Source organism: Physeter macrocephalus, chromosome 13 (assembly GCF_002837175.3).
Source record: "Physeter macrocephalus isolate SW-GA chromosome 13, ASM283717v5, whole genome shotgun sequence".
Taxonomy (NCBI): domain Eukaryota; kingdom Metazoa; phylum Chordata; class Mammalia; order Artiodactyla; family Physeteridae; genus Physeter; species Physeter macrocephalus.
In genome coordinates this window covers 6,915,772-6,929,754 of record NC_041226.1, presented here as the reverse complement: position 1 = coordinate 6,929,754, position 13,983 = coordinate 6,915,772, and the positions used below count along the sequence as shown (strand labels likewise).

At 47.7% G+C, this 13,983-nt stretch overlaps 1 protein-coding gene across 9 annotated transcripts in view; it reads right to left on the bottom strand.

Moving 5' to 3' along the window:
* Positions 1–13,983, bottom strand: part of MTUS2 (microtubule associated scaffold protein 2) — a 543,384-nt gene that overhangs the window by 23,044 nt on the left and 506,357 nt on the right. For 8 of the 9 annotated variants that reach the window (XM_028497246.2, XM_024125858.3, XM_028497249.2 and 5 more), the window contains one exon: positions 1,487–1,701. The exons of the other annotated variant lie outside the window; for it this stretch is intronic. In XM_028497246.2, coding sequence (XP_028353047.1) covers positions 1,487–1,701 — 215 coding nt within the window. The remainder of the gene's footprint in view (positions 1–1,486; positions 1,702–13,983) is intronic. 9 annotated transcript variants of the gene reach the window in all.

Genomic DNA, 13,983 nt, shown 5'->3' with positions numbered 1-13,983 from the left:
GCTGAAGGTTCCACTCCTAATCTTAGCCCAGCAGGTAACCTTAGCTGTGACCTATCTGTTTCCCAGCCTCTAAGTCTGTACCACCTCAAGCAGGCAGATGTGTCTGGTTTCCACAGGCCTCTAGAAAAAGGAGGATGGCTAACCCAAGATGCTGAATAGCAGAAGGTGCTGTCAAATAGGAGATCGCTTATTCCAACAACAGTACTTATTATCGCTCTGAGATTTCTCCCGTGCCCCCGATGATTCACAAGCCTCTGGGGACCACCGCCACCCAGCTCGCCCACCGGGGAGGCAGCCCAAACGTTCACGATAGTGAAGGGCCACCCGGCACCAGCCCGAGATGTAAAGTGAGCTCTTCGCAACTGCCAGCTTACCTTCGGGATGCCGCGAGCAGGCTAGGGGTAACAAGACACAATTAGAAGGTGGGCGTTAAGGCGTCAGAGCCTTGGGGACTCGGCAAGAAGAGAAGAGAGGGGAGCAAACGAGCTCTCGCGGAAGCAGAGTGGTCTCGCCTTAACCGGCCTGTCACACCGGCGCCACCACGGTAACGGACACGGCAGCGGCCACGGGGATGGGCACGCCAGGCTCCTACCTGCTTTCAGGCTGACAGGCTCCCTGGGAATTCTTCCCCGGCTATTCCAGGATGAATGACCCTCTCTAGGAAGACTGCTGGGCTAAGGTTAATGAGCGGAATCCTTCTTTCATTCAGCAAATACACACTGAAGGCTCGCTCTGGGCAGGCAGGCAGGCAGTCCCGTGCCAGAGACTTAGCAGTAAACCCGGCAGAAAACTCTAGTTCGGTGCTCGAGAGCACGGACCCTGGTTTCAGACTGGGTCCAACCCTGGCTCTTTCATGAGCGTGAATGCTGGCAAGTTATTTAACCTCCGGGTCTCGGTTTTCTCACCTGTAAAATGGGGACAGTCACGGCACTCCCTCTGAGAGTTCTCGCGGGGGTTAGATGCGTTAGTACACGTAAAAGGGAAGAGCAGGGCCTGGCGCACAGCACGTGCTAGATGCACACGTGCCTGTCATCATCACTGTCCTTATGGAATACGCAGAAGATCGATGGGGTACGAAGTAAAAGTTATCATACATTAGGTAGCAATAAGTGCCGAGGAAAAATTAAACCGGAAGAGTGTGCACAGGTGGGGAAGGAGCTGTAATTTTGGATAAGGAAAGGCCTCCCTGAGGAAACTCTGCAAGGGAGGGAGAGCGGGAGCCATGGGGTTTCTAGAGGGAGAGCATTCCAGGCAGAGGGCACAGCAAGCGCAAAAGCCCGGAGGTGGGAGTGTGCCTGGGAGCCAGAGTGGCTGCGGGGGACGACGGGAGGGGACAGAGGAGAGAAACGAGGTGCGGGGGAGCGGGCTTGACCGGCAGCTCACCTGCTTGCTGCACGGACTCCTGGCCAAAGCGGCTCCCCTCCACCTCCCGCCCACGTCGCCCGCCCACGGCAGGGACAGGGGCCGGGCCGGGGCGCGGACTGACCTGCTCCTGGTGCTGACACCCGACCCGCAGCAGCTGTGCGCCGTGCTCCTCCTGGAGCTGGGCCGCCTCGGTCTCGAACTGCAGCTGCAGCCGCCGCTCCAGGTCGCGCAGCTCGGCCTGCTGCTGCCAGCCCAGCCTGCGCACCTCCTCCTCCCAGCGCCGCTCCAGCTCCGCCTTCTCTCTCTGCAGCTTCTCACACTTCGCCGCATGGAAGGCTGGGGACAGGGAGAGCGACCCTTAACAAACTGGCCAGGACGCACCGACAGCGCTGGGCGCGAGTGTCTGCAGCCCCCATGAGTACCACATCGAGGTGGACGTAAGGAGCAAGGCCGGGTCCCCGTCCTTCTGCAGAGCTTCGCCGTGTGCCAGGTGCTTTCCTCCCTACCACACTGGATCCTCAACACAGACCCTGGATGCTGGGGCGAACCCGGGCCCCGGGGAGCGCCGGTGACGGGCCCGAGGTCCCACTCAGTGTGTGCAGCATGGGCTGCAAAGGCAAATCTGGGCTTTCTGACCACAAGCCGCGTGTCTCTGCCGCTAGATCAGGGTTCTCTGAGGGTCCAGAGACCATGGGCATCACAGATACTGGGGGCTTGTTACAAATGCACGCTCCTAGGCGCACCCCGGTGGATCAGAAACCCCGGACAGGAGCCCAGCATGTCAGCTCTTCACAAGGGCCACGGTGACTCTTACACCCATCAAGGCTTGAGACCTGGGCACGCCTGGAGGCTGGAGACAAGACGGGATGCACGGGATTCTCTCCCGGCTGACGTGCCGAATGGGACAATCGTAGAGGAAGTGAGCGTGTGGGTCCTTTCAGGCGACCGAGACCTCACCAGCAGCGTCCTTCCCCACTGGAGGAAGGACGGGTAAGCACGCAACGCCCCTTTGCACGGGTGGGTCGCCCTGCCGCGGTTCTGGTTTGCTTTGCGGGGAGGGGCTGCGACGGCACCTAGAGTTCGTGCCTCCCCTGGGCCAGAGCGGACTGCTCTCATTTCAAAGTCTCTTCCTCAACTGCAAACTGCTTCCAAGGAGGAGAAAACCCTCCTTGACGATCTACTCTGTCTAGGTCCCGTGGAGGTGATGACGCACGCAGACGTCCAAGTGGACGGACGCCTCACTTACATTCCACAAAGGCTGGGGCCCCCACGCCCCCTGCTCTATGCTGCAGTCTGGGGAGGCTTGTCGTTGACTCTGTAGGTGAGCGAGCAGCATCTGTGCTGGTTCAGGATCATCTGCACGCTAGGGGTGGTTGTTACGATCAGGACCATTCATCCAAGGTAGTTAGACAGCATTTGAAACACCCTAATCAGAAGTCCCACCCTAAAGGTGCAGCTAATTCAAGGCTTTCTTTGCCACACTCGGCTCTCAGAGAGTTTGTTAATTAGCACAGGGGATGTTTAAAAACATTTTTTCCCTGGCGAAATGAGCGGTGGACGGGCTGGATCTTGTCCTGTGTGCACAGCGTGTAAGAGTCCGGCCAGCCCAGCAGCCTAACACAGTCCCCAAAGGCCTTCCTGGTCCAGGGCTTCAACTGGCCCTGTGTCCTGTGTCCCATCATTTTTTGGAGGATTCTGACACACAATCGTGAAGAGTTGTTAGGATCTGCCAGTGTAATCAGGGTGTACTGAGGTGGGCCAGGGTGGACCATAAGAGGACGCACCGTCTGTAGGGAATTTAAAAGCGATAACCACACTGACTTGAAAAGCCCTCTGCTTTTTGCTGTCACCTGTGCCAGCAACTCTAAGGAATGTTGGTGAAAAAATACTCCTCCTCAAAAGTTTTTGGTTGGGCTACATTCTAAGCAATTGCTACAATTACTGTCGAGGTTTTTAAAAACAATTTTTGTATTAAAAAGAGAATCACAAACGGAGAAAAGTTGGAAGTACAGTACAAGGACATTATTGTCCAAATGATGTTTTTCCCCAAACCATTTGAGAATCAGAGGCTGACTGCTGTCTCATCAACCCCGAATTCCTTAGTATATATTCCCTACAAACAAGGACATTCTCCTACGTAACCACAATGCAGTCATCAAAATGAGGAATCCACACTGATCCAACAGTGCCCTCCAATGCTCAGCCCCATTAAAATTTCACCAGTTGTCCTAATAATGTTCTTTCTAGAAAAAGGATCTCGTTCTGAATCACGAGCTGCATTTAACTATCCTCAGTTTCCTTTTGTCTGGGATACTTCCTCAGTCTTCCCTGGATTTTCAGGACCTGGACACTTTTGAAGATGACAGGCCAGTCATTCCATTCGGCCTCTCTGAGGTTTCCTCGTTATTACATTCAGGTCAGGTAGGTCTGGCAGGAATATCACAGACTTGGCACTATGTGCTTCTTATTTGAATATCAATCAATTTGAATCATCTTTAAATTGAAATTTCTTTTTTCTAATTGTTTATATAGTGAGTCAGGAAAATTATGCTTATGACTGATGATCACAACGTTATCCTGAAAATGATTTTGTGGTATAGAGGAGGGAGTGTTACAAATGCTGGGTGTCAAATATGCTAGGGATTCTCTTGAACATATATCTTATTGTCACACCTGCTGTGAGTAAATCTTTCCGGTCAGGTATAGGTACCTCAGGACGAATGGCTGGGCGTGCACCGGGCTTCCCACCACAAGTAGTGAAAGGGCGTTTTGCTCCATTGCTAATAAATACAGCAGGAACAGCAGACTCGGGCTGAGGCTTTCTGGTCCTTGGTAGTGAGGTCACGGGAGGCTACAGTCCCCACAGAAAGAACCTACCAGGAGCTAAAGGCCACAGTGGCTCAGACCTGGAGGTGGTGGTGAGGAGTCACCTGTTCCCAGGAGTCTGAGCCCCGGCTGAAACAGAGCTCCAGCTTTCGCCAAAGACCCTCCAACTTGGGGAAGTTATTAGAATTTCACCAGGGACCCTAGCTAGTGAAAAAGCTATCAGGATCCACAGACTAGGGAAGAGGTGTACATATAAAGACAGGTTTATCCTAGGGTGACTGGGTTTTAACAGCACAAAGACCATGGAATGTCCATTAAAAAACAGTGTTTCATGGATTGAGACAAAGTCAGATTGAGGCCAATGGAGAAGCACTTATCTACACACACAGACACACTTTTTCCTATTCGTTTCCATCATGGTTTATCACAGGAGACTGGAGATAGTTCCCCGTGCTCTACAGGAGGACCTGGTGGTTTGCCCATCCTATATGTAATGGTTCGCATCTACTAACCCCAAACTCCCAGTCCATTCCTCCCCCACCCCGCCAAGGAGCAATTATTTCGCCTACATTGGGGGAGGGTGGAGTGTCATCCAACAGACAAGAATGGCGGGGGGCGGGCACAGGGTAATGACGGGTAAGTCCCTGGCAACGAGCCCCGGGGAGGGTTTCTGGGTGCATGGGGGCCTCTTTGAAGGGTGCTCTTGCTCTTGTTTCCGCAGAACTAACTTCCTAGCAGTCTTTGCCCCATGCACCCTGCCCCGGTGGATGGGATCAAAATGGAGCAGTGACAACAACATGTTTGTTTGTATTTAAATTAGGTCCACAAAGCAGTGCAGAGATGAAGCATAAACAGCCAAGAAACATGAGAACAGATGGTCTGCACCATTCATGATTCAATACATGCAGATCGAAGCAGGAGATGTTTTCCACCTATGAGGCTGATCAAAATGAAATATTTTGATAATACAGGGAGAGTATGAGGAAACTGGCCTTCGCGGGACCGATGGTGGGGTATAACTGAGAAGCCGCTTTGGAGGACACAAGTATCTTTCAAAATTTAAAAGCTAGGGATGGGAGCTTGAGAAGGGTGACAGCTAAAGGATTTCTTTTTGGGGTAATGAAAATGCTCTAAAACAGATTATAGTTACAGTTGCACAACTCTGTGAATATACTAAAATCCACTGAATTATTTTCAATTCACATTTTAAATGAGTGAATTTTATGGTACGTGAATTATACCTCAATAAAGTTTTTACCAAATATGGAAAGAAAATCTGCAAAATAACATGACAGGAAGAATATCTCAGAGGATAAATTTAGATGTTTTTGTAGAGGAAAAGTTCATGTTTGGATTTTGAGATTCTGTATAACAATGATGAAGATGTTTGCTGACAAAATAAAAATTCCACCACTACACTGTTTTATACGCACACACACAAGCACACACGGGTATCTGTGGAGCCTAAGTGAACCTGAGAACCACTCTTACTGTTTCTTAACTAGAAACAGCACATAAGACTCACATGAAGATAATAAAAAATGCTCATCGTGTATTTTTCTTTAACAAGTACTATTTTGGATGGGAAAAATGTATTTGTCATATACTATCAGTATCTTTAGGAAATCAGAACAGTAAGTTGACTATATAGATTGCATAGATGGAATAAAACAGGCAAAAAGGTAAAGAAATGAATAATAACAAATCAGTTACACTGGAGGAAAAATTAAATGACACATATCTTTTAACCTAACAATTTCACGAGGGCACACAAAATTTGATCAAGGATGACTACTACAGCACGATTTGCCTTCAGGAAATAGTGGGGGGCTAGTTAAATAAATGATGATTAAATCCACTATTCACGTAGGACAAATCCTATGTGCAATGGGATACGGGTAGCCAGCAAAAAAAAAAATAAGGTGAATCTTTTCATGTTATCGTGGAATGATCTGTAATACACCGTAAAACAAAAAAGGCAAGATGCAGAAAGAGTATGCCAGTGTACTTCTACTTGGAATGGAAATGCATCTGTATTTCCGACCCTCCATCTTTCCCTCCTCCCTCAGAGGCTGTGCGTTTAAGGTACAGGGCTCACTGCCCAACAAACACCTGCAACAGTATGTATTGAAGAAAATCCTATTATGTGTTTTCATGTTTTATGAGTTGAAACATTTTTAAAAATTACTACCACGCCTAAGAGAAGACTAGGTTTTAAAACGTTATGTAGCCTGTGGTCAGAAAGGACAGGACTTTTCCATCTAACTTGTGATTTTATTTATGTTCGTAGCAGGATGATTCACGGGCCTGGCACGCTTTTGAGGGGTCAGAAATGATTGATTTTCATCCTAGAGCTGTCCTTGAACTGTACTGCTGCCTTAAACAAATCATGAGCTTTGTAGGCCTCAGTTTTGCTGTCTAGGAAGTGGCAAAGTAATCACTTTCCCACATATAGCACCAATCCCCAAACTCCCCATCGCTATTATATACGAGAGGTGATACTTCTATTCTTGAAATGACCCCATGTCATAAGCCCCAGGCCTGCAGAAGATATTGGATAAGAAGAGCAGCTGAGGCACCAGGGAAAGAGCTCCAATAACAGAGTCCCTAAAGAAATAAACATCCTCTTGCCTCTGGTAAATCTTCAAAAATGTATCTATTGGGGCAGATAGGGATTAACGTAGGCTAACTTAATGGGTAACATCTGGAGTCTTGCTTTCATTATTTCTATTCATGAGGAAACATTTGGTACTTTATAGTGTGAGAGGCAAACACCACAATAATAAATCCCTAGAACCTAAGAAGCTGAGAAAATAATTTCTAAAAGAACAGGATTATGACAGGCCAAGAGTATTATAACATTTCTAATTCATAAGCATGAGTTTGAAAAGTAAAAACAAGATTATTAGAGCCTGTTGTACAGTTTTAAATAATTGAACATATATATGTATGTATGCATGAATATATAGAGTGTATGTGTATACAGGATATACATATATACCACAGTTCATAAATCAAATGAGAGGGAGAAAAACCCAGTGAGTAAGATCGATTTCTTTTAACAATTGCCCCAAATGTCCCTTGAATAATTACAACTTGTTATTGGTTTACCAAAGAGGTAGCAAAGATCAGTAATTATAGCACTAGACTTAAACTGAAGAAAGGTATCTGGCTCTAACTCATGATAAAGCATAAGGAATGATATTATACTGCCTTTTATGACACAGGAAGTGCCTTAGATATAACGATCATAAAATAAACCATCTAAATATGAAGAAATGATACTGTATATAAATACTTGGTACTATTATAACAGTCACTGTTATGGGCTCCATTGTGTGCCCCCAGAATTTATATGTTGAAGTTCTAACCACCAGTACCTCGGAATGTGACCATGTTTGGAGACAGGATTTTTACAGTGGTAATTAAGTTAAAATGAGGTCACTAGGGTCGGCCCTAATCCAATACGACTGGAGTCTACAGGATACAGATACCTGTAGAGGGAAGGCAAGGTAGCCATCTCTAAGCCAAGAGAAGCCTCAGAAGAAACTAACCCTGCTGGCATCTTGATCTCAATTTCCAGCCTCCAGGAGTATGAGAAAATTAATTTCTGTTAAGTCCCCCAGCCTGCGGTACTTTGTACGGTAGCCCTAGTAAGATAATACAGTCAGTATCGTTACCTATTGACAGGAGATCCCACAGTAGATAAAAGATTAAGGGAGACGCAAGAGGGAAGAGGTATGGGAACATGTGTATATGTATAACTGATTCACTTTGTTATAAAGCAGAAACTAACACACCATTGTAAAACAGTTATACGCCAATAAAGATGTTTAAAAAAAAAGATTAAGTTGTTTCTTTGAGAGATGGGGAGTAATTGAAAAGACAAAATAACTTCCAAGGAAAAAATGTAATTTAAAAATTACCCATAACTCACTACACAAAGAAAATGAAATTTTCCACTTGTGTAGTCCCTTCATAGCTGTTGCAGTGGTATGACTTCTGAATATTCTGTTAGGAAGTTTTCATGTCTTCCTACTTAATATTTTTATGGCTACCTTATACCTTCATGTGGATGAACCGTAATTTATATGCCCTTATTGTCGGACATTTGGTTGTGTCACTCACCTACTGTTTTGCTTTGTTCATCAGGACACATTTCTAGGAGTAGAGTTACGTGGGGTTAAAGATAGTGAGCGTCTTTGTGAAGTTTTTTCGGTTTTTTTTTTTTTTTTTTTTTGATGGCAGTGATCCTGTAACAAATCAGTGCCCACCAGGGGGAGCTATAATGCCTGGGAAAGCCCTCTGGCGGCGAAGGCCTCCGTCCACACTTGTCAAATCACAAGGACCCACAGGAGGCCGCACGCAGGCTCAGTCCATGCAACGCGCTGCCTGAGGGCCTGGCCACACTGCCCTCTACTGCTCTTTCTCTTTCTTTAGGACCTTCTTTTTGATGAAAATGTCAACAAGAGAGAAAAGGAGGGGCTGAGATGGAGGAAAGGTTCAGGGACTAGGAGTAGAAAAATGGGAGCGAAAGAGCCAGGGGGAGAGTCCTGGGTCTCCCGGCATCTTTGCAGGCCCGTGCGGTGTCCCCAGGGCCCGGTCACAGAGGCAGGTGGCACATCAATAGCCAGTAGTTGAATTGACTGAGCAGCTGCTTCGGGCCACGCCCAGCCCCGTGGTGGATCAGACACGCTGCCAGGTGGGCAAAGACAGACGCGGGCAAAAATTTTAAAGGGCAAAATGCTAGATCGTGAAAACCTGAGATAACTGCAGTGAAGAACGTAAAATGAGAGCAACGCTAGGGAAGGGCTAGGGCCGGGGTCAGATTCCGGCGGCCGGCGGATGAAGGAGGCGCCCGGAGAAAACACCACCCGGGTGCATGTGAACGACGGGGAAGGGGCGGCGTCCAGAGAGCTCGAGGGAGGGGTTTCGAGGCGCAGGAACCGCAAGAGCAAAGGTCCGGAGGTGGGAACACTCGGCTCACTTAAGGAACAGGAAGACAACACGGGGCTCGAGGAGCCGTGATGGAGCCAGTGGAGGGAGGTGAAGATGGAGAGAGGCGGGGTCAGATCACGCGGGGCCCGTGGTCCCCGGACAGGAGTGGGGATTGTAGTCCTCTAACTGGAAGACCGCCCTCCCCCGCCCCCGACAGTCTTAAACGGGGGGGGGGGGGGGGGCGGAAAACAAGAGCTCATGAAGCTTTTACAAGAGCCCCCTGGTGGTTGCATGGAGAATCGCCCGACGGAGGCGAGGAAAGCCGCGCGGAGGACATTTCTGGGGTCCAGGCGGATAGAACGGTGCCCGGGACTGGGGGTGCAGCCTGGTGAGGGCTGGATGGGTGTGCGAGGCATTTGGGAGGCAAAGCCACCTTCATCTGCTCCTGGATTGGACGAGGGAGGTGAGGGAAAGCCAGGAATCGGCATCGAGGATGACTCAGGCTATTGGTCTGAGCGACTGGGGATGGTGGTGCCGTTTAAGGAGAAGCAAACATCAGAGGAGGAGTCGAACTGGGGAGGAAAGCACACACTAGGCACCACATAAATCTCTACTGAACGAATAGCCGGATTCATGTACATATAAGGGCCCGTGGTTCACAAACGTTACGGCGGAAGTCACCCTCTGGTTCGCGGTACTCAAGGAGGGCCCTGCTGGATGCTGTCAATTAGTATGAAAAATGTGAAATTCAGCACTGCTGAATTTTGACAAGCCTTGCGACACTTCAATCATTAACGATAATACTCCATTTCACGTGGGCATATGCTGTGGCCTATTTTATAAGTGTTGAAGTCTTAAAAGCATGAGACCTCAGGATAAACTCTCATTATTACATCTCGCCCAGGGAGGCAGGCACAGGTTGACAGATGTGGTTCCCTACCTGAGGGTGTGTAAATGGTTCGGGGGAGAATACGGGAGACACGGGATGCAGTAAGAGGAAGGGCATTTTCTAGCTGCTAGGCGTTTCCAATGCTATGGAACAAATACGGAAAAGGTTTCTCATCAACGTGGCTGTTTAGAGTGCATTAACATTTACCTGTGGGTCAAATTTTGGGAACACGGCCTCCAAACTGGATGACTAGAGCCTCAAGATCCACATCCTTATCCATAAAATGAGGAGGTCAGGCACCGTTACAGGCTGAAGTGTATTCGCCTTAAAGTCACATGTTGAAGCCCCAATCCCCAGGACCTCGGAGTGCAACCCTATTTGGAGACGGGGTCTTTGAAGAGGTGATTAAGTTAAAATGAGGCCATTACATTGGGGCCCTAGTCCAACGTGACTGGTGTCCGTACAAGAAGAAAAGCCACCAGGGATGTCTCAGAGGCCAGCTGAGGACAGCAGAAGACGTCCTCCCAAAGGCCAAGGACAGAGGCCGCAGCGGAAACCAGCCAGCCCCTGATATGGACTTCAGCCTCCAGAACTGTGGGAAAACAAATGTCTGTTGTTTAAGCCACCCAACGTGTGCTATTTTGTTCTAGCAGCCCGAGCGGGTTAAGATAGGCCCCTTTAGTGTTAAGCCCCCTTCTGCCCTGGCATGCTAGAATTCTATGGATATTGTAATGGTGACCAAGGGTCATCAAGAAGAGTTTGTGTTTGTCCACTGTCCTCTCTTGAAGAAGACAGGGAAGGGTATACCATTTTTATTATGATCTCCCTCCAAAATGGAGCCCTGAAGAGAGAAGCCTCACCTGCAGAGACAATGTGCTTTGAGAATGACTCAGTGCCCAGCGACAGGAGACATTAGTAGCAATATCAACGACTGGCGTTTCTGTGTCTTCATTTATGCAGTTCTTTAACACACAATATTAACTTGTTTAATCTTTGCAACAAATTTCAAAGCTGGGGGAAGCCAGCATTTTTGCTCTGATTTTATAGAAGAGAAAATGGAGGCTCAGAGGGGTTAAATCTCTTGTCCAAGCTGACGCTGCGAGATCGGGAGCTGGAAGTCCCTCAAGGTGCTCTGAATCTCAGCAGCGCTCTTTCAAATAGTAATAGTAATACTGCTCTTCTGCCTTATGTTTTGGGAGAATGGAAACAAAGAAATATAAGGAGAAACAGATACAAAAATCCCAATTAGTTTAAGGTGCTTTTCGAGTCATAAATACTTTGTGCCATTTTTATATGTTCCTTAAGATAAAGGATGAGCCTTTCAACAAATGGATAATGACCGATCCTGTGTGTGAATGTAATTGCAATGCTTAGAAGTAACCTTCTTGGTCTGAGAGGAGAAAAATGCAAGAGTGATTTATGGGGGCAAAGGAGGAAAGAGGAAATGGATTTAAGAGGATGGTTATAATGATGAGTTTTGAAAAGAGAAACAAATGCCATCTCCATAAGAACTAATAACACCACTGCCCATAAACAGGAAGCGGCTTTCTGGGGAGATGATTCTGCACAGAATCTGCTCTCCCCTCTCCTCCAGGTTAATCTGGGCTGCAGAGCCGGTGCCGGCTCATCTAACACACCACGGCTGGCTTTGAACAGGCCAGATAGTGGGTCCAGTGAGCATTTACTGCTTTTAATATTTTTTTTGTTCTGTCCAAAATGGCACTGAAAAACGACCCTTTAACTTTCCCTCAAATTAATATTTGTTACATACATGGGACAGTGAACGTCATCTCCAGGCTCGACATCCTTTTTAGAAGGCGCTTTCAATAACTTCCTGAAAGATGTTTAAACTGAAGCTTCAGTTGAGATTTCGGACCCCTTTTCACTGGCTAGAACCCACCCTACAGGGTTCTAACCAGTGAACTCCTGTGACCCTGTCCCTTCCTTAGCTTCCCAGCTGGCGGGGATTCCATGGCGTGTCGCTGACCTCCACCCTCTGTCCCATAGTTTGGGTGGCCCCATTCCCCTTATTTGCTCTTGGAGGGGATGGAGACCAAGGGGCTGCTAGATAATAAATTTTAACCCATTTGATGGTGGTAAGTTTAAATACTGTCATTCCTTCCTTTAGGATGTCAAATGCATGGCCTGGATATTCTGTGTTCTCCATGGGATTTGGGACATTCTCTCGGAGGTTTTCCCAGACTTATTACTGTCTTTACTTGTTGTTCGAGGGTTTATCGCTTTTAGTTTTGCACAGGAATGAAGGGTTGATGTTTGAAATCTATAGAATCTAATTTTTAAAGAGGTGTGCATTTCCCCATGAACCCTTCCCATCCTTTTGCTATACTACTTCCAAATACGTCAAATCAACTCCGGGGAACAAAATGGACCACCTCGAGTTGTTTCTACCCATGCGTTTTAAGCATAGACACAGAAGAAGTTAAATTTTTAGGCAATTAACAATAGCTCAAGAGTATGTTTACGATGAGCATTAATACTTGTCTATTACTCTAGCTAGACCCCGTGCAGCCTTCCTCTACGGACGCCCATCTCAGCACAATGCCAGGCCCGGGCAGATTTCCATAAATACATGCTGGCTTGAAGAGTACCAGGGGATCACTTCCCTCAGAGGAGACAGCGGCCTGGGCAAGCCACACCCCTTTGGAGTTACCCAGGGCCTTCTCACTTCCGGATGCCAGGTTGCCCTTGCTGATGGGTTTGTGTCTCCCATGCGGGGATGAATCCCATGTAACGGGTAGTAGTCAACTTGGGTCCACTCCACCTAGATGTATGCGTGTAACGTGAATGTTTCTTTTTTTAAAAAAAAAAATTTATTTTTATTTTTGGCTGCATTGGGTCTTCGCTGCTGTGCGTGGGCTTTCTCCAGTTGCAGAGAGCGGGGGCTACTCTTCGTTGCGGTGCACGGGCTTCTCATTGCGGTGGCTTCTCTTGCTGCACCGCAATGCGGTGAGCATGGGCTCTAGGTGCGCAGGCTTCAGTAGCTGTGGCACGAGGGCTCAGTAGTTGTGGCTCGCGGGCTCTAGAGCACGGGCTCAGTAGCTGTGGCACATGGGCTTAGCTGCTCCACAGCATGTGGGATCTTCCTGGACCAGGGCTTGAACCCGCGTCCCCTGAATTGGCAGGCGGATTCTTAACCACTGTGCCACCAGGGAAGCCCATGAGTGTTTCTTTATGCTAGGTCCCACCCTAGCATTCATGAAGGGTGGGAAATATTCTTACTGTAATATTTCAATGATTCTATGTACCCCCCCCCAGCATGTGGGATCTTCTTGGACCAGGGCTCGAACCCGCGTCCCCTGAATTGGCAGGCGGATTCTTAACCACTGTGCCACCAGGGAAGCCCATGAGTGTTTCTTTATGCTAGGTCCCACCCTAGCATTCATGAAGGGTGGGAAATATTCTTACTGTAATATTTCAATGATTCTATGTACCCCCCCCCAAAAACAATAAACAGCTAATAATAGAGGCCAGGCACGATGCTGAGCCTGGCACTTACTCTGAATTATCCTATTTCAACCTCACACTAGAAGCTGGGAGGTAAGTCCTAGTGCAACCCTCATTTCACAGATGAGGAAACTGAGGCTAAGAGGGCTTAATCTTCTGCACAGGAGCATTGACTAAGACCAAGTCTGTTGGACCCTGCAGCCCATGCTCCTGACACAGCACTTGGAGGAAGGGGGTCTTTAACTCAGCACTGTGTAAAGACAATAACAGGATTGACCAAGAATGACTGAACCTCTTCTGAAATAACTGAGGATTTTACTTAAAATGGAGGTCTTTAACTCAGCACTGTGTAAAGACAATAACAGGATTGACCAAGAATGACTGAACCTCTTCTGAAATAACTGAGGATTTTACTTAACTGAAATACGTTATAACCTTTCTTTTCTTTTCTTTTTTTTTTTTTTTTTTTTTTTTTGGCGGTACGCGGGCCTCTCACTGTT